The 27763-nt window shown below is 49.6% G+C and overlaps 1 protein-coding gene across 2 annotated transcripts; it reads left to right on the forward strand.

The window, feature by feature from the left end:
* Positions 1-706: 706 nt before the first annotated feature.
* PPOX (protoporphyrinogen oxidase) lies at positions 707-26650 on the forward strand. 2 transcript variants are annotated; one of them, XM_060257145.1, is made up of 13 exons: positions 707-827; positions 3711-3804; positions 5854-5988; positions 7253-7368; positions 7483-7615; positions 14212-14356; positions 16610-16800; positions 19898-19958; positions 20249-20367; positions 21097-21210; positions 21590-21739; positions 24240-24282; positions 26196-26650. In XM_060257145.1, exons 2-13 carry the CDS (start codon positions 3718-3720, stop codon positions 26330-26332), a joined length of 1431 nt encoding a protein of 476 aa, XP_060113128.1. In that variant the 5' UTR covers positions 707-827; positions 3711-3717; the 3' UTR covers positions 26333-26650. The 2 variants fall into 2 exon arrangements, with proteins under 2 accessions (XP_060113128.1, XP_060113137.1); XM_060257154.1 differs by having other exon boundaries at positions 800-822.
* Positions 26651-27763: the final 1113 nt, after the last annotated feature.

Below are 27763 nucleotides of genomic sequence, written 5' to 3' on the forward strand. Positions count from 1 at the left end.
GCGACATGCCTTCTCCAAGCTGGCTTACAGGGTGGGGTGGGGGGCTTCAAGAGCCACTCAATATATGTGAAACTGCCGCACGTGGCTCCAGAGTCACAGCTCTGCCACCACTGGTCTTAAAGATCCCACCCGAGCCACAGTTTGGCCACCCCAGGTCTTAAAGGTGACGCTGGACTCAAACTTTATTCAACAGGCATAGCTCACCTAGACACAGAGATGAGGGAAGATGCCCCTGGTGAATTTCTGCCTAGAATGGAACTCTTAAAGGCATAGGAATCCTGGAAAGGACAGGAGATCAAAGCCTGAGAACCTTTTACCGCTAACAGAGGCGTTTGTTCTTTTCTATTTGCTTATCCTGTTTTCGTCCAGAACTTCCTGGAAGCCCCTAAGGTCCTCCTTAAAACTTTGCTGGAAAAGATCCTCCTTAAAAATTCGCTGGGTGGGGTTTGTGGATGCCACACCCATACCCAGCAAGCCCCGCCCACTAGCGAAGAGCTGTACGAAGAGGAAGCTCAGCCGTCCACTCGCCCCGCCTTCCCTTCCCTCTTGGCCTCGCCCCTTTTCCCCTAAAGCCATCTGATTGGAAATGAGGCAGTCAACGCCCTGAACTGCGCGTCATCGTTCCTATTAGCCAATCCCAGCAGGCGGGGTTAGAGCTCATCTGGAAGGAAGAGGCGCTACTGGCTTGTGCGGGAATCCAAGTTTTGGGGGAGGGGGGGGGAGACTGCGAGTTACGATGCGTGCATGGACTCGGTTCACGTGTGAATGCAGCCCTAAGCGGCGATCGAGGCGGTATTAATGTAGTTCTGGCCTGATCGTGCTGTAAGGTTGGTAATTTTTCTTGGGACGGGGTGGTTAGGCAGGAGAGGTGACTTGGGGGCGGGGTCCTGGGATTTGGAGATTCAAGGGGTATGCATTGCCGGGATCCCTTGTAAAGCAAAGGGCGTGATCCCCATTTGTATGTGACCTTTTGGGGTGGGAGCTGTTGAAAGGCGATGAGGCCTTTCTTCGCCGGAGATATTGATCTTTGTAAGGTTGGGGGTAATTGGTCCTGAGGTTCAGGAAAAGGAGCAAGCGGCAGGCAAGAGCCTGGGGAAGAGCCGGGAGGGGGTGGGTTGCAATATGACAGCGCTTGAAGGAAAGCTGCCTCTGCACAAGCTCTGCTCGCCCATTACAGGTTCAATCCCCAGCATCTCCAACTAAAAAGGGTCCAGGCAAATAGGCATGAAAAACCTCAGCTTGAGACCCCGGAGAGCTGCTGCCTGAGTAAATACTGGCTTTGATGGACCGAGGGTCTGATTCAGTAGAAGGCAGCTTCATATGTTTCTAAGAAGTGGCTAGCAGGCTTTAGAAATGAAACTGAGCAGGCCTCGGATTCAGCAGGAGCTCACAGGAGCACAGCTTTCTGAGGGTTCCCCCTCCTCCTCCCCACCTTGTCCGTTGAATAGTAGGTGCAGCTGGATAACAATCCCTGGGTAAGCTCCACCACCTATTTTTCTACAAAGTGACCCTGAATACTTGGATAAATGTGGAATTTAAGTCACCCATTCGACCGAGTGTGTGTTGACTGTAACCATGAAAAATACTCATGTATGGGGTGAAAAAAAGATAAAACAAACATTTATCAGCAGGGGTCATTTTGTGGAAAAAGAAGTGCCGGAGTTCATTAGCACAACTCATTTGCATGATATTTGCATCTGCCACGCACCCCTGACATCACCAGAAGGTGTGCTTAATTAGAAAGGAAGAGCACAAGAAAATTTAGAGGTTCCAGAGCTCTGCTCCCGTGAGCTCTTGCCCAAAACGAGGCCTGTTTATCAGATATGAATTATGCTGGCATTCAGGGCAAACTTTTTTTAAACAGGCCTACAGTCCAGCAGGGGAGGGAGCTGGAGATAAAGTGGATGGGGGAGCAGAGACGATTCGGCAGTGGGACTGAGTGATTAAGGGTTTATCGAGAGACCCTTAATTCAGGTTAGTGTGATGCTGAATATTCCGTAACGGCCTCTCTGTGCTCCCAGTCAAGTAGCATAGTGGCTGGTGGATTCTTTTGGATGGAACCCGCCCCCCCCTCCCCAATTTATGCTCTCCGGCGAAGCGAGAATAGTTGTAGACCTTAGTAGTAATTGCGGCCATGAAACTGCAGTGAGACTTGCTTTGTACTTGTTCACCTGGAGTGAGCAGGTGTACTTTATAGGGTTACCCTCTCCAGGTTGAGAAGTTCCTGGAGATTTGGGGGTGGAACCTGTGGAGGGACCTCAGCAGGGCATAAGGTCATAGAGTCCACCCTCCAAAGCAGCCATTTTCTCCAGGGGAAAATTATAATCTGGAGAGCCAGCATGGTGTAGTGATTAAGTGTGGCAGACTCTAATCTGGAGAACTAGATTTGATTCCCCACTCCTCCTCCACACTGAAGCCTGCTAGGTGACCTTGGGCCGGTCCCAGTTCTCCCAGGACTCTCTCAGCCCCACCTGCCTCACAAGGTATGTGCAAAAAAAAGGTCTTAGTGGATCATACGCTGAATGGCTAAAAAGGCAAATGCAATTTTGGGCTGTATCAACAGAAGTATAGCGTCCAGATCACGTGATGTGATGGGATCGCTTTACTCTGCTCTCGTAAGACCTCATCTGGAGTATTGTGTTCAGTTTTGGGCACCACATTTTAAGAAGGATATAGACGAGCTGGAACGGGTCCAGGAGGGCGACAAAGATGGTGAGGGGTCTGGAGGCCAAGTCCTATGAGGAAAGGTTTAAGGAGCTGGGGATGTTTAGCCTGGAGAGGAGGCAGCTGAGAGGTGATAGGATCACCATCTTCAAGTACTTGAAGGGCTGTCATATAGAGGATGGTGTGAAACTGTTTTCTGTGGCCCCGGAAGGTAGGACCAGAACCAATGGGTTGAAATTAAATCTAAAGAGTTTCCGGCTCAACATTAGGAAGAACTTCCTGACCATTAGAGCGATTCTTCAGTGGAACAGGCTTTCTCGGGAGGTGACGGACTCTCCTTCCTTGGAGGTTTTTAGCAGAGACTAGATGGCCATCTGACAGCAATGAAGATCCTGTGAATTTAGGGGGAGGTGTTTGTGAATTTCCTGCATTGTGCAGGGTGTTGGACTAGATGACCCTAGAGGTCCCTTCCAACTCTATGATTCTAAAATGCCTCTTGTGGGAAGAGGAAGGGAAGGAAGAAGATGATACTGGATTTATGTCCCGCCCTATACTCTGAATCTCAGTCTCAGAGCGGTCACAATCTCCTTTACTTCCCCCCCCCCCCGCCACACACAACAGACACCCTGTGAGGTAGGTGGGGTTGAGAGAGCTTTCAGAGAAGCTGCCCTTTCAAGGACAACTCTGCCGGAGCTGTGGCTGACCCAAGTAGAGGAGTGGGGAATCAAACCCGGTTCTCCCAGATAAGAGTCTGGAAAGATGACTGTAAGCCTCTTGGAGACTCCTTAAAAGACAAAGCGAGATATAAAAAACAATTCTTCTTCAATTGTAATTCTGGGAGATCTCCAGGCCCCACCTGGACACTGGCAACCCTGTTTGCATGCCTGGCCCAGGAGCAGAGAGGTGACGATACTGTTTTCCCCAGGAGAAAAGAACTGGGACCAGGGAGGCATGTTATTATGGAGTCTGAGGACCTTTCCAGTGAAGTGAGGCTGCCGCTGACCCCTGTCTACTTCCTGCGGCTCAGCATTCTTCTTCCTCTTCAGGCTCCCAATGCAGCGGACGGTGGCTGTCCTTGGTGGTGGGGTGAGCGGCCTGGCTGCCTGCTACTACTTGGTCAGAAGCCCCCAGGCACCCAAGGTAAGAGCTTCTCCACCTGTAGGCCAGCTGCATGCTGGGAAGGCTGTTCCTAGGGGCCTGGTTTGGATTTCTCCAATCAAAATGGCCCTAGGGGAGCACTGAGGAAATTTTCAAGGACCCCATCAGTACATGTGGAGCCCTTAATGAGTAACCAAAGAGATTGGGTGAAATAGAAGAATAAAGTCAAGGTCAATTCCAGGAAAGCTAAAATTATATTAAATTGTTTGTGTGTGTGTGTGAAGTGCCATCAAGTCCATCTTATGGCAACTCTTTGAATTCCTTCCTAATCCCAAAGTGGTGACTAGCATTACCCCCCAGACATATAAGAAAGGCCACAAGGGCTGAAGACTGGCTCGTCCTTTCCTGCCCTCCTTTTCGCGATCTGCCTAAGTTCACAGGATCAGCATTGCTGTCAGATGGCCATTTAGCCTCTGCCTCAAAACCTGCAAGGAAGGAGAGCCCGCCACCTCCCCAGGAAGCCTGTCCCGCTGAGGAACCGCTCTGTCAGGATGTTCTTCCTAATGTTTAGTTGAAAACTCTTTTGATTTAATATCCGTCTGCTTCCCTTCTACATATATAGGCTTCTGTACGTTGTACGTACTGGCTTCTGGTTCTGTGTGGCTTCTAGTTGGGCATCCTGTGATTCACAGGAACGGTGCTCAGCATTTTCCAAAAGCATCTGGGCGTCCTGTGGACCCTAATGGCCCAGCACCACCAGGAATGCTCAGCCTCTAAGCAAAGTTTAAAAACCTCATGTAGTGGCTGAACAATAATTCTGTAACTCGGTGTGGAAGGGAATACTGGCTTCGAAAGGTTTACAAAACCAGCAACCAAACCTGTTAATCCGATTGCCCCCCCCCCTCCTCCCCAAGTATTTGCTGAAGCTAACTTAGTTGTTTCTAGGAAGATAGATTCAGGTATTGTGTTGATCTGAAGCGACCGGACAAAGTTTGAGTCCAGTAGCACCTTGAAGACTAATAAAGTTTAAGTCTCGGGATAACCTTTTGTGTGCATGCCCACTTCATCAGATACCATGAAGCGGGCATGCACATGAAAGCTTACATGCAGAATCAGACTTTGTTGGATAAAAGAGGGGACTGGATAAACACATGGAGCAGAAGTCCATCAGTGGCTATTAACCACAGCATATTGTTGGAACTCTCTGTCTGGGGCAAGTGATGCTCTGTATTCTTGGTGCTTGGGGGGGCAACAGTGGGAAGGCTTCTAGTGTCCTGGCCCCACTGGTGGACCTCCTGATGGCGCCTGTTTTTTTTGGCTACTGTGTGACAGAGTGTTCGATTGGATGGGTCATTGGCCTGATCCAACATGACTTCTCATGTTCTTAAAGGTGCCACTGGACCCAAACTTTAAGTTGTTTCCAGTTTATTTGTAGTCACTGAAAATCATGTATGGATGTGTATAAAGTGCCATCAAGGTGGTGACTGAGTTTGGCAATCCCAGCCAGGGGCAATCAAGGCAAGTAATTAAGCAAAGTGGTTTGCGCTTGCCTTCCTCTACAGAGTCTTTCTTGGTGGTCTTCCTTCCAAGCACTGTTTCTGCTTAGCTTCAGAGATCTGACGAGATTGGACTATACCAGGGGAGGCCAAACTTGTTTAACGGAAGAGCTATGTAGAATAAACGTCAAATGTTTTGAGAGCCGCAAGGAAGGAAGGCAAATATATGGGGGAGGGAGAGGTGGAAAGAAAGCAACTTCTAACTTTAAATGCATTCTCCAAGCTGCCAGCTGGCTTGGCTTGGAGAACTGATTTAAAGAGAGAAAAGCCTTCTCCGAGCCAGCCATTTTGGTGTTGGGGGCTCCAAGAGCCATACATGTGGCTCTTGAGCTGCAGTTTGGCCACTCCTGCGCTATACCATGTCTCCTTCCCTCCCTGAAAGTCACATTTACCCCAGAGTAAGTCCTATTGAGTTCAGTGGGGTATCCTTCAACATAAACATGCAAAGGATTGCAGAGGTCCACAAGCAGCTGAAGCTGTAATGTGTCTAGAGGACCATTTCTGGCTACTGATGTCCTTCCTCCCCTCCAACCAGGTCATTCTCCTGGAAGGCAGCAGCCGTCTCGGGGGCTGGATCCATTCCACGTGCACAGAGGAGGGGGCAGTTTTTGAGCATGGGCCTAGAGGGATCCGTCCTGCCGGAGCGGTGGGGAAAAACACCCTACTGATGGTGAGTTCGGAAGGCGGGGGGGTTATCAAGGCTTCTTTTTTTGTAGCAGGAACTCCTTTGCATATTAGACCACTCCCCTCTGATGTCGCCAATCCTCCAAAAGCTTGCAGGGCTCTTATTACAGGGCCTACTGTAACTTCCAGGAGGATTGGCTATATCGGAGGGCATGGCCTAATATGCAAAGGAGTTCCTGCTACAAAAAAAGCCCTGGTTTGTGCCCTGATCTTCTGATCGACTATTGGAGATTTGATCGGCTGTGCAGATTTTAAAAAATGTTGCTTTGGTAGCAGCTGCCGCTGCAGCACAAGGATCTGCACTGTGTGACTGAAGGTAAACCGTGGCCATCGTTTTGGCAGCTGGCTCTGTCTCCTGTGGTAGCCATTTTGTGTCAGCCCTTTTGTTCCCACACCCGCCACGCTGGCTCAGAATTCCAAATGTGCTCACAGGCTCAAAAAGGTTGGGGAGTTCTGGGTTAGTGTGTCAGATGGGGAACTTGGAGACCTGGGTTTGAATCCCCACTCTGCTTCCTGGCTGATCATGGGCCATTTCCACATTCTCAGACTCCTCTTCCTCACCTTCCTTCCTCGTTGTGAGAAAATGAAGGAGAGGAGAACAGGATAAGCCAGTTTGGGTGGGAGAAAGGAGAGTATAAAGGACATAAACATGTCAGCCTCTCATGGTGTGATTATGGAACAGAAAAACTGCTTGAGATCAGTACCAGCTGCTGGTGATCTGTTTTATTCAGTGCCTGCCGCTCACAATGTGCTTTTCCCCCTTCCCCCAGTCAAAGTGCATTATGTAACTCCTGATTGGGGTCCTATTGTCTTCTCAGATGGTTATGTAACCATCAGTTACCGCCCTGGGATGTTTCTCGCTGTTATATCCTCTGAAGAAAATATCCTGTCTCTTTTTTTTCCCAGTTTTTCTTCCAGCCCATATGATTTTTAATCTGTGTTGTTGGAAAATCAAAAATACTATTTTCAGGGCTTTTTTTGTGTGTAGAAAAAGCCCAGCAGGAACTCATTTGGATATTAGGCACACACCCCTGACATCACCATTGTTCCACACAGGGTTTTTGTACAAAAAGTCCAGTAGGAGCTCATTTGCATATCAGGCCACACCCCTTGTTGCCAAACCAGCCGGAACTGCGTTCCTGTGTGTTCCTACTCCAAAAAAGCCCTGGCCATTTTTAATTTCCGTAACGCATGACCAGTAAACTTCTCTGCACTGTGCTCACTGTAGCAGGACCCCAATTCTTTTTTAGGTTTCTGAACTTGGCCTCGAAGCAGAAGTCCTTCCCGTCTGTGGTGACCACCCGGCCTCCAAGAACCGGTACCTCTACGTTGGGGGATCCCTGCACAAACTCCCTTCTGGCATTGGGTATGTTAATTTTCCACAAACCTTGAGAGGGGGTGTCTTTGAGGCAGCTTGGGGACTCAGTGGGATAAACCCCCTTTTCCTGAGCACCTTTGCTGTGTTCTGCCTGGGTTTCAGTGGCATTCTCCGGACGGTCCCGCCTTTTTCTCGTCCCCTGATCTGGAGTGGGCTGAAAGATCTGACGGCCCCTCGTGGCTCCAAGACGGACGAGAGCATTCACACCTTCGTGGAGCGCCGCTTCGGCCAACAGGTACGCGTTGTGTGTTCCAAACTTTGCCTGGCTGGGAAAAAACTCTGTTGGTGGCTGTTGATAACTAAATGGAACCTCCTGGGTCAAAGGCAGTCTACCTCTGAGTACCATTTGTTGGGGGGCAAATGACAAGGGAGAGCTGTTTTGTTCACGCTTTGCTAGTAGACTTCCCAAAGGGCCAGGCTGGCTGTCACAAGAAGGTGGTTTTTGCTGAACAAGATCAGGGTTTTTTTTGTAGCAGGAACTCCTTTGCATATTAGGCCACACGCCCCTGATGTAGCCAGTCCTCCTGCAGCTTACAGTAGGTCCTGTACTAAGAACCCTGTAAACTCTTGGAAGATTGGCTACATCCGGGGTGTGTGGCCTAATATGTGAAGGAGACCCTGTTGCAAAAAAGGCCCTGGTGGTCATATTGTCTGCTCAGACTGGCAGCAGCTCTCCAGAGTCTCAGGCTTCCACATCTCCTTCTACCTAATCTCTTTAACTGGAGATGCCAGACATTGAACCTCGGACCTTCTACGTGCCAAGCAGAGGCTCTGCCACTGAGCCACTGCCCCTCCCAGCTATTGTGGCACCAGGATTCTAAGCTTAGATAGCTCATGTCCAAGATCCTATAGATCTTGTTCAGGGTTATAATAGGAAGACAGAGAAGTGGCAGGTGAGGAAATTTGCCCAGTATTATAAGAACATCAGAAGACCCCTGCTGGATCAGACCAGTGAGGGTCCATCTAGTCCAGCATCCCAGCTCACACAGTGGCCTCAACCAGTTCCTCTGGAGGGCCAACAGACTGAGAGGCCGAGGCCTTCCCCTCATAAGATCAGAAGAGCCCTGCTGGATCAGACCAATGAGGGGCCATCAAGTCCAGCATCCCGGCTCACACAGTGGCCTCAACCAGTTCTTCTGGAGGCCCAACAAGGCATAAAGACAGAGACCTTCCCCTCATAGGAACATCAGCCCTGCTGGATCAGACCAGTGAGGTTTCATCTAGTCCAGCCTCCTGTCTCACACAGTAACCAGCCAGTTCCTCTAAAGTTCCAACAACAGGGCAGAGAGGCCGAGGCCTTCCCCTCATAGGAACATCAGCCCTGCTGGATCAGACCAGTGAGGTTTCATCTAGTCCAGCCTCCTGTCTCACACAGTAACCAGCCAGTTCCTCTAAAGTTCCAACAACAGGGCAGAGAGGCCGAGGCCTTCCCCTCATAGGAACATCAGCCCTGCTGGATCAGACCAGTGAGGTTTCATCTAGTCCAGCCTCCTGTCTCACACAGTAACCAGCCAGTTCCTCTAAAGTTCCAACAACAGGGCAGAGAGGCCGAGGCCTTCCCCTCATAGGAACATCAGCCCTGCTGGATCAGACCAGTGAGGTTTCATCTAGTCCAGCCTCCTGCCTCACACAGTGGCCAGCCAGTTCCTCTGGAGGTCCAACAACAAGGCACAGAGGCTGAGGCCTTCCCCTGATGTTGCCTCCTGGCTCTGTGATTTAGAGGCTTCATGCCTGTGAAGGTGGAGGTTCCACTCAGTCACCATGGCTAGCAGCCATTGATAGCCTTATCCTCTGTGAATATCTCATCCCCTTTTATCTCCCGCTCCCAGTGGGCCATCCAGTCCAACACTCTGTGTCACACAGGGCTCATATCAGGCCTGCAGGCAACTCACTGTCCTCTGCTTCCTTCTCTCTCTGCTGCTTCCTTTTGCATCGCTACTTGATTTGTCAGGCTTGCTCAGTTGCATAGTAGCTGCAGAGCAAAGTTTCTGTTTTCTCCATTGGCTGTCCATGTGACTACAGGGTTGCCACATTTCCCCTCTGGCACTGCTCAAGTGCATTTAACAACGTCTCAGAGGGGAAGATCTTCCTGGCAAGATGACTGTACGGCACAGGGAGTTCCACCGGCTTCATTTCTGCACTTCTGGGAGCCAGACCGGGGGGGAAAGATACTTTGCAACCCTGTGGAGGGAGTGAGGCAAGAAAAGCTCCCATTCCCCTGTGCAGATGTTATTTCTTTTGCTGGGTGCTGGGGCGGAGGAGAAGCACCATATGGGTGGGGCGGCAGCTGCCTTCCTTATCTCCTCTCCACAGTGCCAGAGAGGAGGTTCAACCCTCCTTGCCCCACCCTGTTCTTTCACATAATTCCCTCCCAAGATGCTCAGGAAAAGCTGTGCTCTGAGAACTTGTGCCCCTGGAGATTCGGGGCCTTCCTGTCCTCTTTAAGCACTGGGGCTGGCTGGTTGAAGGGGCCTTGCTGGAGGCAGGTTTCTCTCCGCTCTGGGACTGTCCTCAATTAAGGAAGGCTTCCAGTGCAGTCAGAAAGCTGGCTTTATTGATAGATAGAAACAGTAGCAATATACGTCTTTTGTCAGAAGTGGTTCACCTTTGGGGTGGTCAGTACTTTATACCTTCTCTGGGGCTGTTACGCAGCCCGCCAAAAGTACAGTGCAAAAAAGCCCGCGCAAAGCAGAACAAACTGGTTCCCTAAACATTAAGCCAGGGGGTGTCAAACATGCATCCCGGGGGCCGAATCAGGTCCCTGGAGGGCTCCTATCAAGCCTCCGAGCAACTGGCTCTTGTATGTTTCCTTCTGGCTCTTGTATGTTTCCTTCTGCGTTGCAAGGCTTGCTCAATCACACAGAAGCTACAGAGCAAAACTTCCATTTTCTCCATTGGCTGAGGCTCCTCCCCCTCCTGGTCCCTCGGGGAGGGAGGGAAAGAGTCAACAGCTTCTTTTGCCCCGTTCCCTGGATCCCATGGGAGAAATACAAAGAAAGCACCTTGAAGACCAACAAGTGCTAATGTTTTAAACATGCTTTATTTTACGTTTAAAAAAAAAATCTTTAATCGTGCTTGTCTGTGTCCTTTAAAAGCCAGTTGGTGTAGTGGTTAAGTGTGCGGACTCTCATCTGGAGAACCGGGTTTGATTCCCCACTCCTCCACTTGCACCTGCTGGAATGGCCTTGGGTCAGCCATAGCCCTGGCAGAGGTTGTCCTTGAAAGGGCAGCTTCTGGGAGAGCCCTCTCAGCCCCACCCACCTCACAGGGTGTCTGTTGTGGGGGAGGAAGGTAAAGGAGATTGTGAGCCACTCTGAGACTCTTCGGAGTGGAGGGTGGGATATAAATCCAATATCATCTTCTTCTTCTTCTTAAAAAGTTTATAGCTCTGCCAGTTTGGTGTAGTGGTTAAGTGTGCAGACTCTTATCCGAGAGAACCCGGTTTGATTCCCCACTCCTCCACTTGCACCTGCTAGCATGGCCTTGGGTCAGCCATAGCTCTGGCAGAGGTTGTCCTTGAAAGGGCAGCTGCTTGTGAGAGCCCTCTCAGCCCCACCCACCTCACAGGGTGTCTGTTGTGGGGGGAGAAGTTATAAGAGATTGTAAGCCGCTCTGAGTCTCTGATTCAGAGAGAAGGGTGGGGTATAAATCTGCAGTTCTTCTTCTACCTAATCTTAAATAGGTACTAACATGGCCCAGCCTGACACAGCCTGGCCCAGCCCAACAAAGTTTCATTTATGTCAGATGCGGCCCTCCTAACAAATGAGTTCGACACCTCTGCATTAAGCAGTGTGAGCTGTTTCTGAGATGAGGTAAAGCAGCCTTGAGACAGTGGCTTTACTCTTCTCCACAGAGCAGAAACGGATACACATGACTGTTACAATGGACAGAGCAAAGCCAAGAGTGAAGCAGGCACAGTGCACCCTCCCCCATTCTTAAGACAAGAAGGTATTTCAGCAAGCAGAAACATAAAAATGGAAAGGCCCCTTGACAGTTACCTCTGGCAGGGGGCAGTTAACAGCAGGAGGCTTTGACTTCTGTGCCCCGTTTGCAGATCTTCTCTGGGTATTGGGTCCAGACTCCGAGGTGGGGCAGCTGCCAGGGCCTAGAGCAGGGGTGTCAAACATGCGGCCTGAGTGCCAGATCAGGCCCCTGGAGGGCTCCTATCGGGCCCATGGGCCAACTCACTGTCCTCTGCTTCCTTCTCTCTCTCTCACTTCCTTCTGCATCACAGCTTGCTTTTGCCAGGCTTGCTCAATCACACAGGAGCTACAGAGGAAAGCCTCTGTTTTATCCATTGGCTGACCAGCACATGAAGCAACTTATGTACAAAAGCATTGACCATGGGATTTCTGTAATAAATGTCAATCAAAAGTAGGTTTGCGACTTATAGACATGCACCTGAACAGCATACTCAAGATTGCTACAGCACAGATATTGTCGCCAGATTTTGATGCAATAATCCAGAGCAAGAGGCATCAGTTATTAGAAACCGTTAAATTAGCAAGATATTGCAAGAGTGCTGATCTTTTAAGCATATTTAATTTTAAGTTTTTAAAAAAATCTTTAATTGTGTTTGTCTGTGTCCTTTATAAAAAGTTTATATCTCTGCTACCTGCCATTACATTTTATGACACACATGGCTCGGCCCAACGAGGTCTCATTTATGTCAGATCTGGCCCTCATAACAAATGAGTTTGACACCCCTGGCATAGAGCTTCTTGGGGGGGGGCACTGCCACTGACCCTCCCTTACCACTTGTCTGCAGCTGACCCTCCCTTACCACTTGTCTGCAGCTGTGCTCCCCGCTGCCCAAAATCATTGAGGAAGGCCATGTGGGTGGGGCACGGGTGGCACTTCCGGTCACCATAACAGCAGCAGTCCCAGGCAGCACGGGGGAGTGGTTAAGAGTGTCAGATTCTAATCTGGAGGCACAGCATTGAGTCCCTGCTGCTTTTTATTTATTTTTTAATTTATTTTATTCAATTTATATCCTACCCCACCGAGGGCGGGATATTTTCCACATGCAGCCTGCTGGGTGACCTTGGGCCAATCACTGTTCTCTCAAGAGCAGTTCTCTCAAAGCTTTCTCAGCCCCACTGACCTCACGGGATGCCTGTTGTGGGGATAGGGGTAATGGAGAGTCAGCGTGGGGTAGTAAAGAGTGGCGAACTCTAATCCGGAGAACCAGGTTTGGTTCCCCACTCCTTCTCCATCTGAAGCCTGATGGGTGACCTTGGAGCAGTCCCAGCTCCTGTCAGAGCTTTCAGCCCCACCCTCCTCACAAGCAATGTTCCCTCTAAGCTGCATAGTCTTGTGAATAAAAATTCTACTTTGTGAGCTACTGGCATTAAAGTTATATCTTCTGAGAGATAAATACCTTCCTTTTGACCCAGGCTTACTCCAATATAGTCATTAACAGACATTCTCACATTTTGACATATTTCTGCTTTATTTCTGTTTTTGACATATTTCTGTTTTCTGTTTTATTGCTCATGCTACTCAGATCAAAGGTTTGCTCAATTTGTTAATTTTACTATTCTGTCCCTGAATCTTAGATTTGTACCATTTTGCCTTCTAAACCACTCCCTACCAGATAATTTTACTATACTGTCATTGGATCTTAAATTTGTACCAGTTTGCATTCTGAGCCACTGATTACCAGCTATGTGTGGCTTTGCTCACGGTACCGGATTCCTCGTCTGATAAAGTGTGCTTAGAGAGCTCACGAAAGTTTACATTCTGAATAAAACTAAGTTGGTCTTAAAGGTGAATCTTGACTCCTATTTTGTGGCATTAAAGTTGTGAGCTACTGCATGAATTAGTGTGCTCTGAGTGCCATCCTTCCTGAGCTAGGACAATAATATGTGAGCTGGAGGCTAAAAATCTGTGAGCTAGCTCATGCTGACTCAGGTTAGAGGAAACACAGCTCACAAGGTGCCTGTTATGGGGAGAGGAAGGGAAGGAAATTGTAAGCCACTCTGTGACTCCTTTGAGTAGTAAAGGGTGGGGTATAAAAACCAACTCTTCTTTTTCTTCGACATGCACTGGCCAGTGCTGTTGGGGAGAGGGTGTGGAGGTCAGGAAGTCAACAGCTGTAAGCTGCCTTGCAGGATAGGGCTGGATACAAATACAAAATTTAAATTAAATTAAATTAAACTGCAAGTGGGAGAAAGATGGACAGGTAGGACGGGGCATGCAAGTATAGGGGTGGCAAAGTGTCTAGAGTGCTGGAAGTTGTATCTGGGGGATCCTGGTTTGAATCCCCCCTCCTGCCATGGAAGCTTGCTGAGAGACCTTGGGCTAGTCACGCTCTCTTTTAGCCTAACCAACCTCACAGGGTTGTTGTGAAGATAAAATGGAGGAGGGGGGAACGATGTAAGTTGCTTTGACTCCCCACTGGGAAGAAAGGTGGGGTACAAATGGATTAAATAAAAAGTAGATAAGAAGGGGCGCCCAAGTGTGGACAGATGGGGGCCCTTGGGCCATGTTAGGACCATCATTATAAGGAAATGGGATACTGGACATATTGGGCCTGTGTTCTGAGCAAGCGCCACTCTCTTTGTACTAAGCAGTTTGGTGTAGTGGTTAAGAAAGGCAGACTCTAATCTGGAGAACTGGGTTTGATTCTGCACTCCTTGGGCCTGTCCAGTTCTCTCAGAGCTGTTCTCTCTAGAGCGGTTCTTGAAAGAGCTCTCTCAGCCCTAGCTACCTCACAGGATGTCTGTTGTGAGGAAGGGAAGAGAAAGGAGATTGTAAGCCGCACTGAGACTCCCAGTGAAAGTCAGGGTATAGATCCAATCTCTTCTTTTTTTCTTCTTTTTCTCTTAGCTGGCTGACATTGTCATCGACTGCCTTTGCCGAGGGGTGTTTGCCGGAGACTGTCGGACGCTGAGCATGCGCTCCTGTTTCCCAGTTTTGTTCCAGGCGGAACAGACGCACCGTTCAGTCATCTTAGGCATGGCTCTTGGTGGAGGTGAGGCCTGAAAGGAAACCAGTGGCCCATCAAGGGTCTCCAACCTTTGTGAGCCTGTGGGCACCTTGGGAAGTCTGACGCAGAGTGGTGGGCAGAATCACAAAATGGCTGTTGCAGGAGGCAGAGCCAACCACAAAATGTCCGCCACAGGCGGCGGAGCCATATACACAGAGGAAGCCTACACGCAGGGGAGAAGAGGGGAAATGTTAAAACTACACTGGGAAAGAGGAGCAAGAGAAAATAAAGTCAGCACTGTGGTGGCAGCTGTTGCTGAAACAACATTATTTTAATCTACACAGCCAATTGGATATCCAGTAGCCAATCAGAAGTCCTGCTGGGCAAGACCCGCCCAACTGACTTCGCCCACTTTTTAAAAACACAGTGTTTAGACAACAGGGCAAGTCTGGTCCAGTTGAATACTGCTCTGTTAAATCTTTTTGAAGCCCTGCATGTAGAAAACTAACATTTCAAGGAGAAAAATGGGGCTAGAATCCTTCCCCACAGCTTGCTAGTTTTCTGTGTTTTTAAATTGGAGGAGAGTTCAGTCACGTAAGTTCCTCCTCGCACTCAGACAGAACTGTCCAGACGTATGCCACCTGCCTCAAAGTAGGTTTTGTCAGCGGAGATTGGGACCACGGAGGCAAAAGGAACTGAAGAAAAGCAACGAACTCACTCCGTGTACAAAATAATTCTCTATGTAATCCAAAAATGCAATTTATAGTCTTGAATAACAAATCAATGATACAGCAAAAAGACCGTCCAATGCACTGCACAACTACTGTCCAAAAATCATATTGGCATTTAAACTGTAGTCCAATGATAAAAAAGAACCGGTCCAATTTCATTTCAGATGTAAACTATCCTTCAGGGGACCGTCTTCCAAATTCATAGCTTCAGTAGTGTTGGTGCCATATTTCATTTCCAGGCTTTCCAAGTTTCTGTTTCATTTTAATTCATTTTTCTGGAACGCCACTGTCAATTACAATCCAAATGCTAATTGGCAGTGGCTTTCCAGAAAAATGAATAAACTAAATAGTGCACTGTCAATCCACTGGATTTTGCTGGTTCACACAGTAAAAGCCAGTTGGAAAGTGGGTTGAACGTGCATCATTTAGTGTGTGGAATCACAGCCAAAACCTTGCGATCATCTATTTTGCTTTCGCTGGTCAGGCGGGAGAACATAGAGCACTGCCGGTTGAATTTCTACCTGCTGTGCTGCTGTTAGGGATGCAGAAGTCCTAAAAAAAGGGGTTCCTGGGGGCAATAATGAGAAGTTGGACCCCTTTTAAGCATAAGTATTTTAATAAATGAAGATCATCTAGCTGTATTTTGAAGGCTGCCAATGAAGGGGAGCTCACCACCTTTCTAGGAAGCTGGTTCCACCTCTGAACTACTCTTACCTTAAAAAAATTATTCCTAATATCCAGCTGGTACTTTTCTGCTTATAATTTGAGCCCATTGCTTCAGGTCCTATCCTTGGCTGCCAAATGGAATTTTTGTTGTTCAGTCGCACAGTTGAGTCCGACTCTTTGCGACCCCATGGACAAAGTCCCGCCAGGCCCTCCTGTCTTCCACCATCCTCCGAAGTCTGCTCAAATTCGTTAGTTACATCAGTAACGCTGTCCAGCCATCTCAACTTTTGCCGTCCCCTTCTTCTTTCGCGTTCTCTCTTTCCCAGCATCAGGGTTGATTTCCTTTAGGACTGACCGACTGGATCTTCTTGCAGTCCAAGGGACTCTCAAGATTCTTCTCCAAATGGAATCTCTACCCAGAAAAAATATGGCCCAACTGTCTTGTGTTGGTCACCTGTCTGGCCTATTTGCATAGTGAGGAACCCCAAGGGCTTGTGGGGGCTGCCTTGTTTCTCCCTTTATATTCGCCTCACAATTTCTCTTCCCCATTCTCCTGGCAGTCCCCATACTCTCTCTGTCCCTTTTCCTTATTTCCTTCCAAGCCATCGATCAAGCTATCTTTTATCTGCCTTCCATCTTCAGCTGCTTTTACTATTAACTTCATTTTTCTCCACAAGAGGGACTCAAAGCCGTTTCCACCATTCTCTTCTCCATTTATCCTCATTACAACCCTATGGCATAAGTTAGGCTGAGAATGGACCCGTGAGATTCCACAGCTGGGTGGTGATTAGAATCTGAGTCTCTCAGATCCTTGTCTGGTAGATAGCAAAAGTGCTGTCAGCACTTAGAAAGAGGGGCAATGTGACGATTCAGTTGCCTGTTTCTCTGCCTGTCCTGTAAGGAGAAAGCATCCCCGTGGAATCCCCGCTGATTCACAGGGCCCAGAAGGAGCGCTGGAGCCAGTGGTCGCTGCGCCGTGGGATGGAGGTCCTCCCTGAAGCCTTGGCGGACTTCTTGAAGCGTCGTGGGGTGGAGATCCACCAAGATGCCTCCGTTAAGCAGCTAGAGAAAACTGCAGCTGGCGGCTGGCAGGTAGGGGGAAAGCACAGGGTGGGGAAAGGGCCTCAAATGAGGCTGGATGTGGCCCTGATCTATCAGTGGAGGGATGGGGATTGGGGCTTTTTTGTAGCAGGAACTCCTTTGCATATTAGGCCACACCTGCTTGATGTAGCCAATCCTCTAAGAGCTTACAGGGCTGTTCTTACAGGACCTACTGTAAGCTCTTGGAGGATTGGCTACATCAGAGGGGTGTGGCCTAATATTCAAAGGAGCTCCTGCTTTTAAAAAAGCCCTAGTGGGGATGTGGCATCTTCCTTCTCTCCTGTGTTGGGATGAAGCAGAAGCTGTGGATGTTCCCTTCTGCAGAAGAGGGGGTGAAGCTGGGAGCATGTATATCTGAGACCCAGCTTCTCACTCTCAGGAACAGGAGTCCCCAACACGGTGCCTGTGGACACCATTGTACCCACCTAATATTTTTAGAAACTGGGGCAGGGCCAGGTGGAGCTTCTCCCCAGAAAAGTTTTTGCTTGACTACTCAAGATGTGATTGGCTGTGAAGATTTTTTTTTAAAAAAACATTGCTTTGGCGGCAGCTGCCACCACCGCATAAAGATCTTCACTGTGTGATGGAAGGCCAGCTGTGGCAGCCATTTTGTGGCTGGCTCCACTTTCGCAGGAAGCCATTTTGCGTCCAACACCCTGGGTTAGAATTCCACAGTGGCTGCAGGCTCAGAAAGGTCGGGGACTTGTGCCCACTTCACAGCACAGTGGGTAGAAATTCAACCAGCAGTGCTCCATGCCCCCCCCCCACCTGACAGTGACAGCAAAGATGTTTAGGGACCTGAAGGACACGATGCCGCTTGCTGTTCTCCATGCAAAACAGAATTTAGAGATGCAGAATAGCTTCAGCCGTGGCTTTCCTGTGAATGTATGAACCTGCCATGATAGCCCCCAAACCAGATCCTCAGTCCTGCTCGGATTGGCTGCTCCTCAGGGCCTCGGAGAAACATCTTTCCCACAAACCTGGTACCTGAGGTCCTTTAAGTCCCCAACCACCGGGCCACAGACTGCTACCGGTCCGTGGCCTGCTAGCAACCAGGCCGCGGAGCAAGGCAGAGCAGCTGCTCCACCCATTTCGCCTGCCCGGGACCCAGGTGGACGAAAGAGACAGCGTGGCCTCACTCCAGAGCTTCCTCCCCTTGCAGGGGAGGCAGCCTTGGAGTGAGGCCATACCGCCTCTTTCGTCTGCCTGGATCCCAGGCCAGCAGAAGGGACAACACTGCTGGGACCTTAGCCTACCCCTCATTTATAGACCCTTGCCGATCAGCTGATTGGCAGGGGTCTTTAAATGGGAGGGGAGCAGTGTTCCCTCTAAGCTGAGTTAATGTGAGCTAGCTCACAGATTTGCAGGGGAGGCAGCCTTGGAGTGAGGCCATACCGCCTCTTTCGTCTGCCTGGATCCCAGGCCAGCAGAAGGGACAACACTGCTGGGACCTTAGCCTACCCCTCATTTATAGACCCTTGCCGATCAGCTGATTGGCAGGGGTCTTTAAATGGGAGGGGAGCAGAGTTCCCTCTAAGCTGAGTTAATGTGAGCTAGCTCACAGATTTTTAGCCTCCAGCTCACACATTTTTGTCTTAGCTCGGGAAAGATGACCCCAGAGCACAAGAATTGATGCAGCGGCTCACAACGTTAATGCCAGTAGCTCACAACTTTAATACTAGTAGCTCACAAAGTAGAATTTTTGCTCACAAGAAGAAGAAGAATTGCAGATTTATACCCCGCCCTTCTCTCTGAATCAGAGTGGCTTACAATCTCCCATATCTTCTCCCCCCCCAACAGACACCCTGTGAGGTGGGTGGGGCTGAGAGGGACAACCTCTGGGACAGAGCTCAAGGACAACCTCTGCCAGAGCTATGGCTGACCCAAGGCCATTCCAGCAGCTGCAAGTGGAGGAGTGGGGAATCGAACCCGGTTCTCCCAGATAAGAGTCCACACACTTAACCACTACACCAAACTGGCTCTCACAAGACTCTGAGCTTAGAGGGAACATAGGAGGGGAGGCAGTTGGCCTTTCTGCCGCCTGGCCACCTAGTGGGGAGGCGGCAGGAACAGCCCCAGTCTCCTTTCCTCCCTCCATTTAAAGACCTTCATGGGGGGGGGAGGGACAGGGCATGGGGGGGGCAGCTTGAGGAGGCAACCCCCCCTCCACCGGTCTGTAGAAAAATTGTCTTCCATGAAACTGGTCCCTGGAGCCAAAAAGGTTGAGGGCCACTGCTTTAAGAGGCGATGCCAGGGTTGAACATATGAAGCTGCCTTATACTGAATCAGACCCTTGGTCCATCAAAGTCAGTATTGTCTTCTCAGACTGGCAGCGGCTCTCCAGGGTCTCAAGCTGAGGTTTTTCACACCTATTTGCCTGGACCCTTTTTTGGAGATGCCAGGGATTGAACCTGGGACCTTCTGCTTCCCAAGCAGATGCTCTACCACTGAGCCACCGTCCCTCCCCTAACTTGGGGCATTCCATGCGCAAAGCCATATTGCCACAGCCCCCTCCTGTGATCTGGGGCTTAGATGTCCTTGAGGTGGCAAGCCACTTTTTGGGAGACTAGGTTTGCCGACTTCCGGGTGGGAAACCAACAATTAGAATACCGTGAGGAACCAAAAGACCACCTAACAGATATTTACATTGATAATTGTAAATACCTTCTAAACATCTTCTGTTTGCTGGTTCCAAAATACATACACTAACAAACAGTTTATAAATACATTAAAGCATTCACAATCCCAAAGTTCATGTAAGCAGGGCTTGTATTGTAGCAGGAACTCCTTTGCATATGAGGCCATACACCCCCGGCGTAGCCAATCCTCCGAGAGCTTACAGGGCTCTTCGTACAGGGCCTACTTGTAAACTCTTGGAGGATTGGCTACATCAAGGGTGTGTGGCCTAATATTCAAAGGAGTTTCTGCTACAAAAACAGCCCTGCGTGTAAGTATGATGAAATCAATCCCAAAGTTCATGAAAGTCAGTCCAAATTCCAAACTGCCTTGAGGTCCGTTTCTGCAGACTTTGCTGCAGCCAGAGACCACAGGAGCGAGAGGGAAAGCTGATTTTGCTTTTCTGCCCTAGATCGCCTTGGAGGATGGTGTCGTGGAAGCCGACCATGTGATCAGCGCATTGCCCGCCAAAGGTAGGACATGTGGCTTCTCCCAAGAGTTGTCATTTTAGCTTCTAGGGAGAGTTTAGGTCTGATTTGATCGAGAGTCCACTGATTTCTCTTTTCGTTGAGCCGTGTGCGTGAATGAAGACTGGCAGTGATACTGACCTCTCATAAAAGAAGGCAGAGATCTCCACAGTCATGATGAGCCATAGTTCTTGATCCTTCCTGGTGTCCTGCTGATGGACGGGCAGGCCTCAGGAAGCAGGTCTTCCTTCCCAAACGGTCCTGCCACGTCTGCATTTTCTTTTCCCTGTTCGTAGCTCTCGCTGCATCTCTCCCAACCTGGGCTGAGCCGCTGAGCCAAGAGCTGCGCGCCATCCCGGCAGTGTCAGTGGGGGTCGTGAACCTGCAGTACAATGGGGTGGAGCTTCCTGTCATGGTAAGATGGACCCTCTCTGGTCTGATCCAGCAGGGCTCTTCTGATGTCCTTATGAGGGGGAGGCCTCGGCCTCTCTGCCCTTTTGTTGGCCCTCCAGAGGAACTGGTTGGCCACTGTGTGAGGCAGGATTGTCCCTCACTGGTCTGATCCAGCAGGGCTCTCCTGATGTTCTTATGACAGGAAGGCCTCGGCCTGTCTGCCCTGTTGTTGGCCCTCCAGAGGAACTGGTTGGCCACTGTATGAGGCAAGATGGACCCTCACTGGTCTGATCCAGCAGGGCTCTTCTGATGTTCTTATGAGGGGAAGGCCTCGGCCTCTCTGCCCTGTTGTTGGCCCTCCAGAGGAACTGGTTGAGGCCATTGTGTGAGTCAGGATGCTGGACTAGATGGACCCTCACTGGTCTGATCCAGCAGGGCTCTCCTGATGTTCTTATGAGAGGGAGGCCTCAGCCTCTCTGCCCTGTTGTTGGCCTTCCAGAGGAACTGGTTGAGGCCACTGTGTGAGTCAGGATGCTGGACTAGATGGACCCTCACTGGTCTGATCCAGCAGGGCTCTTCTGATGTTCTTATGAGGGGAAGGCCTCGGCATCTCTGCCCTGTTGTTGGCCCTCCAGAGGAACTGTTTGCCCCCTGTGTGAGACAGGATGTTGGACTAGATGGAGGCTCACTGGTCTGATCGAAGAGGGCTGTTCTTGTTCATTTGGTTCATTCAAACATTTCCTTTTTTCAGGGCTTTGGACACCTGGTACCGTCCTTCGAAGACAGCAGCCTCCTGGGCATCGTTTACGATTCCGTCGCCTTCCCTGAACAGGACGGATCCGGCGGCCCTGCTGTTCGACTTACGGTGAGAACAGAGTGATGCCACCCAGGGCAGGCCCTACAGAATGGTAGCAAGTCCGGTAGATCCCAAATCTCTGTGGGGAGCTGATTCCACCAGGTTGGGGCCAGGGATGGCCAAAAGATGTTGATTAGCTGATCACAGTAATCTCCGGGGCTCATATGGGGAGGCAATCCTGCAGTATGTCAGTCCCAGATCACGTAAGGCTTTAAACATCAGTACTAGAACCTTGAAGCGGATCCGGTACTCGATTGGTAGCTAATTCAATTTGCGCAGCACCGGCCAAACGCTTGCCCATAAAGGAATTCAGTTAACAGCCGTGCTGCCGCTTTTTGCATCGGTTTCCAGATCAGCCCCAATTAAGTGACTTCTTTGCCCCCTGCAGGTGATGCTGGGTGGTGCGTGGTTCACACCCAGCCTGGGTGACCCAGACACCATCTCGGATGCCACTCTGGTGAGAAGAGCCCAGTTGGCCGTGAAGGAACAGCTAGGGGTGTCCGCTGAGCCATCTCGCACGATTGTCAAGGTGCACAAGGTACGCATGGAGGAGAGAGAGTTCCCTAGCTTGCTAGTTCTCTGCCCCCCAACCCAAATTTTCTTCCATATTCCAGAGTCGATGCCTGAAACTTGAGGATGGGAATAAAAAGAAAATTAATCGAGGGCAGGGCTTCTTTTGTAGCAGAAACTCCTTTGCATATTAGGCCACACCCCTGTGATTTAGCCAATCCTCCAAGAGCTTACAGGGCTCTCAGTACAGGGCCTTCTGTAAGCTCCAGGAGGATTGGCTACATCAGGGGTGTGTGGCCTAATATGCAAATGAGTTCCTGCTACAAAAAAAACCAATCAAGGGCTTTGCTTGTAGTTAGCGGTGGCGGTTAGTACACAGCTAGGGCTTCGAGAGCCAGTTTGGTGTAGTGGTTAAGTGCACGGACTCTTATCTGGGAGAACCGGGTTTGATTCCCCACTCCTCCACTTGCAGCTGCTGGAATGGCCTTGGTTCAGCCATAGCTCTGGCAGAGGTTGTCCTTGAAAGGGCTGCTGCTGTGAGAGCCCTCTCCAGCCCCACCCACCTCACAGGGTGTCTGTTGTGGGGGAGGAAGGTAAAGGAGATTGTGAGCCGCTCTGAGACTCTTAGGAGTGGAGGGCGGGATATAAATCCAATATCTTCTTCTTCTATCTTCTTCGAAGCTGTCATTTCTGGCTCTCCAGTTAATCTGTTGGGTGAGGAAGGATTTGAACCCAGCTCAGAGTGGCGCAGAGTGTTAAAGCTGCAGTACTGCAGTCCTAAGCTCTGCTCACGACCTGAGTTCAATCCCCAGTGGAAGCTGGGTTTTCAGGTAGCCGGCTCAAGGTTGACTCAGCCTTCCATCCTTCCGAGGTCGGTGAAATGAGTACCCAGCTTGTTGAGGGGGGGGGGGGAATGTAGATGACTGGGGAAGGCAATGGCAAACCACTCCGTAAAAAGTCTGCCATGAAAACGTTCTGAAAGCAATGTCACCCCAGAGTCGGAAACGACTGGTGCTTCCACAGGGGACCTTTCCTTTCCTCCAACTGTATGGCCCCTCCCAAGCTGTCCCCTTTGCTTACCGCCACTCTGAACTAGTAGTGGCATTGCTGCTGGTCTTTTTGCTTCTTTCTCTCCCCTTCCCTTACCCAGCATGCAGAGCAAAGTGTGTGTGTTGGGGGGGGAAGAGTCAAGAGGTCTCTGTCTCTGAGAGAAGGGCACATAAGAAAGGGGTTAGGGGAGCAGAGCTGCTGTGACTGCCCAGGCAAAGGGGGATTGGCTTGTGGAACTCAAGGCAGCTTACAGTGCTGAGAGCCCAGGGCCACCAAACCGCCCCCCCCCTCAAACAACAAATCCTGCAGTGGGCCCCACCAGACATGAAATCCTGGCTATGGCTAGGGCAATTCCTCCGATAAAAAAACAACCCCAAGAACTAGCGATCTTCTGCAAAACGGGGCTCCCTTACCCCTATCGCTTTGAGCCGGGGCTACCGGGGCAGATTCGGGACCTCTCGCCTCTCTCCGTTCTGAGCCTGGTATTCCCCCCGCAGCCGGTCTAATCCTCCATTAATCCAATAGCAGCCAATTCCTGTCCCTGCACTCAACCGCCCCCCCCCCCCAGGAAATGAGAGAGCAAGAGGTGACAAAGGTTATGAGGGGGTGCCAGATCCAGGTTAGGAAACTCCTGGAGATTTGGAGTTGGAGCCTGGGGAGGGCAGGGACCTGAGTGAGGGCTCCAGTGCCAGAGAGTCCACCCTCCAAAGCACCCATGTTTTCCAGGGGAGCTGTTCTCTGTAGTCTGGAGGTAAGCTGTAATTTCAGGGGATCCCCAGGTCTCACTTGGAGGCTGGTGTTCCTAAAAGTGGGTTTGAGACTATGGGACAAGGAGAGAGAGAGAGATGCCCAGTTTGGTGTAGTGGCTAAGTGTGCGGACTCTTATCTGGGAGAACCGGGTTTGATTCCCCACTCCTCCACTTGCAGCTGCTGGGATGGCATCAGGTTAGCCATGGCTCTCGCAAGGGTTGTCCTTGAAAAGGCAGCTGCTGTGGGAGCTCCCTCAGCCCCACCCACCTCACAGGGTGTCTGCTGTGGGGGGAGAAGATAAAGGAGATTGTAAGCCGCTCTGAGTCTCTGATTCAGAGAGAAGGACAGGGTATAAATGAAGAAGATAATATTGGATTTATATCTCACCCTATACCCTGAATCTCAGAGTCTCAGAGCGGTCACAATCTCCTTTACCTTCCTCCCTTCCACAACAGACACCCTGTGAGGTAGGTGGGGTTGAGGGAGCTCTTACAGCGGCTGCCCTTTCAAGGACAACTACAAGAGCTATGGCTGACCCAAGACCATTCCAGCAGCTGCAAGTGGAGGAGTGGGGAATCAAACCCGGTTCTCCCAGATAAGAATCCACACACTTAACCACTACACCAAACTGACTCTGAATCTGCAGTTCTTCTCATTTGGTTTCTCTCAGGATTTCAGTAGGCCAGAGACCTGGACTATTGTTAATTTCTCACCCCTTTATCTTTCAGGCCTGCATTCCACAGTATAATCTTGGTCACTGGAAACATATAGGTAGGTCTCCCTTCAGCTATTTGTGTTCTACTTTCAGATATTCAGATTCCACATGTGAGACTTATTAAAATTCAGAATTCTTTTTTTTTTTTTAAAAAAAGTCAAAGCATCACTACCTTCAACGATCAAGATCTTTTGAGTATGTCCTGACCCAATCCGCACTCCGTGCTGAGAGTTGTTAATATATTTATTTATTATAAACTGTGCAGGAGGGTCATCCCTTCCTCATAGCATATTTATTTAGTGAGAAGATGGTGCAGAGCTCAGAAGCTTTCTGGGAAGCCGCAGAGAATTTTAAGGAGATTGAAATTAAAACTTTCCAATGGCTACTAAAAACTGAGTACGTTCTGGGGTGGGGGAGGAAGAGAAAGATATATCTTGGTATCCGTTTCATCTTTCTTTTTCCAGACCTTGATACTTCCTGCATTCCACGATCTAACAAGGCAAATATCTCAGAATTACTGGGGGGGTGGGGACAGAAAAAAAGATATTGTGTTGTTTGACTAATAAAAGGAATTAAGGCTGGGTTCCTCCCCCTCCCCTGCAGTTTATATGAAAGTCACACTAACTATAGATTGATGTCTTTTTCTCCTATGTTGCTTCATTCTGCTTTTAAACACTGGGAGGTTTTTTTTGTTTTTTGCTGTCAAGTGGCAACCAACTTATGGCCGCCCCGTGGGGTTTTCAAGGCAAGAGACCTTTGGAGGTGGTTTGCCATCGCCTGCCTCTGCACAGCAACCCTGGTATTCCTTGGTGGTCTCCCATCCAAAGACTAACCAGGACCAACCCTGCTTAGCTTCTGAAATGTTACAAGATCCTATGAGCCTGGACTATCCAACATATTAAGAGAGAGCATAAGAGAAGCCATGTTGGATCAGGCCAATGGGCCCATCCGTCCAGCACTCTGTGTCACACAGTAGCCAAAAAAAACCCCACCAGATGCCATCAAGGAGGTCCACCAATGGGACCAGGACACTAGAAGCCCTCCCACTGTTGCCCCCTCCAAGCACCAAGGATACAAAGCTTCACTGTGTTCTTAGCCACATAGAGAACAAGAAATCCTTACTAAATACAGGTTCATCTCTTTCTGAGGCTTCCCAGTTGGCTATCCCCCTCCCCCATTGACTGGGATGGACCTGGATGGAATATATCAAATAATAATTCCAGTCTTCATGTAGAGTTCTGCTTTGCTCAAGAAGTACAGACGAAGACCCCGGGTTTTTATTATTTTTTTTCCATTTCAAATTATATCTTCAACAGTGGTATTAAGCTTCAATTTTGAACACCGAGGAACCAGTGAACCTTGGTCACTGGACTGAACATCAATTACACTTATACCTATTATTGTTCCTTTTTTCTTTCTTCAGTTTTGGATGCCAAGGAAGAACAATGTCAATTACAGTTATTCTTATTACTTTTCCTTTTTTCCTTCACAACATATCTGAGCACTAACACGGAATCAATCCAGTTATCGGTTAGAGAGGCATCTATTGACTTCTCCTCCACATGCAGCTGAAGGTGATCTTGGGTCAGTCCCAGTTCTCTCAGAGCTGTTCTCTCAGAGCTCTCTAAGCCCCACCTACCTCACAGGGTGTCTGTTGTGGGAGAGGAAGGGTAGGTGATTTAAGCTGCTCTGAGACTCCCAAGTGAAGGGCAATATTTTCTATTTTCTTTCCCTCCCTCCCCACACTTCCTTCCTGTCTCTCTCTTCTTCATGAAACTCAGGGTCAGGTCTGCTGTCCTTCCTTCCTTCCAAACCAAAAGAGAAAGAAATAGTGACTGGCCCAGGGTCACTCACTGCTCAGCTTTCTGGCAGAGTGTGGATTTGAACACACGTCTCTCCAATCCTAGTCTCTTTGGCCTGGCTTACCATTGCTAACACTTTCTCCCTCTCTCTCTTTCTCCCTCACCAGAAGCCATCACTGCTTACCTAGATCAGAAGAAGCTGCCCCTCAGCCTGGTTGGAGCCTCTTACGAGGGGGTCTCTGTCAACGATTGCATCTTCAGTGCCCGAAAGGCTGTGACCAAACTTCTCGGCAAGCCATCCTGAGAGGCGGGGAACCATCTTTTCCTCAGCTTTGGGACTCTTGTGCCAAATTACTCTCTCCTTCAGTTGCCACCAGGCTGGCTTCTGTGAGGCAAACTTCCCCATTCAGGGAAATTGTGGATTTCTGTCATTGGGCCTGGAAGGCTTGTATTTCAAAAGAACTGTTCAGAGGTGACTCTGAATGCTGCTTCTCCCGCTTCTTCGGAACAGAAGTGTACTTATGGGGTAGGGAGGAACATAGCCTACACCTCCCCAAGCCCCACGACAGACCTTGCCTTCCTGTTGTACATCTCTATCCCATAACTAAAATTCTGGGCTGTCAAATGAAACAGAGACTAGATCTGGCCTCTGTCAGAATTTTGAGAGGGCCCCAGGGTTCTTTTTGTAGCAGGAACTCCTTTGCATATTAGGCCATGCCCCCGATGTAGCTAGTCCAAGAGTTTAGAGGGTTCTTAGTACAGGACCTATTGTAAGCTCCAGGATTGGCTACATCAGGGGGGTAGGGCCTAATATGCAAAGGAGCTCCTACAAAAAGAGCCCTGGAGGGCGCCGTTTTGTTTTGTTGTCAAGTTACAGCCAATTTCTAGTGGCCCCCTAGGGTTTTCAAGGCCAGAGACATTCAGGGGTGGCTCGCCATTGTCTGTCTCCACCTCACAACCCCAGAATTCCTTGGTGGTCTCCCTTCCAAATGCTAGCCACAGTCAACCCTGCTGAGTTTCTGAGATCTGACAAGATTAGGCTAGCCTGGGTCATTCATAGAACTGATAAAAGGAAGTACTTCACCCAAAGGGTGATTAACATGTGGAATTAACTGCCACAGGAGGTGGTGGCAGCTACAAGCACAGACAGCTTCAAGAGGGGAATGGATCATATGGAGCAGAGTTCCATCAGTGGCTATTAGCCACAGCCTATTGTTGGAACTCTGTCTGGGGCAGTGATGCTCTGTATTCTTGTGCTTTGTGGGGGCACAGTGGAAGGGCTTCTAGCCCCACTGGTGGACCTCTTGATGGCACTTGGGGGTTTTTGGCCACTGTGTGACACAGTGTGTTGGACTGGATGGGCTATTGGCCTGATCCAACATGGCTTCTTTTATGTTTTTATATAAAAAGCTGACTAGTGGCTCAGTGGTAGAGCATCTACTTGGTAAGCAGAAGGTCCCAGGTTCAATCCCTGGCATCTCCAACTAAAAAAGGGTCCAGCAAATAGGTGCGAAAAACCTCTGCTTGAGACCCTGGAGAGCCACTGCCAGTCTGAGTAAACAACACTGACTGTGATGGACCAAGGGTCTGATTCAGTATAAGGCAGCTTCATATGTTCATATATATGCTTCATATGAAGAGGCCCAGAGAGCTAAATTGTCAGATATTGTTCCTATTTAAGAGTTGCTGTGCCAGATCTGACCGATGCTCTTCCTAGTCCAGCATCCGGTTTTAC

Source organism: Heteronotia binoei, chromosome 1 (assembly GCF_032191835.1).
Source record: "Heteronotia binoei isolate CCM8104 ecotype False Entrance Well chromosome 1, APGP_CSIRO_Hbin_v1, whole genome shotgun sequence".
Lineage (NCBI taxonomy): Eukaryota > Metazoa > Chordata > Lepidosauria > Squamata > Gekkonidae > Heteronotia > Heteronotia binoei.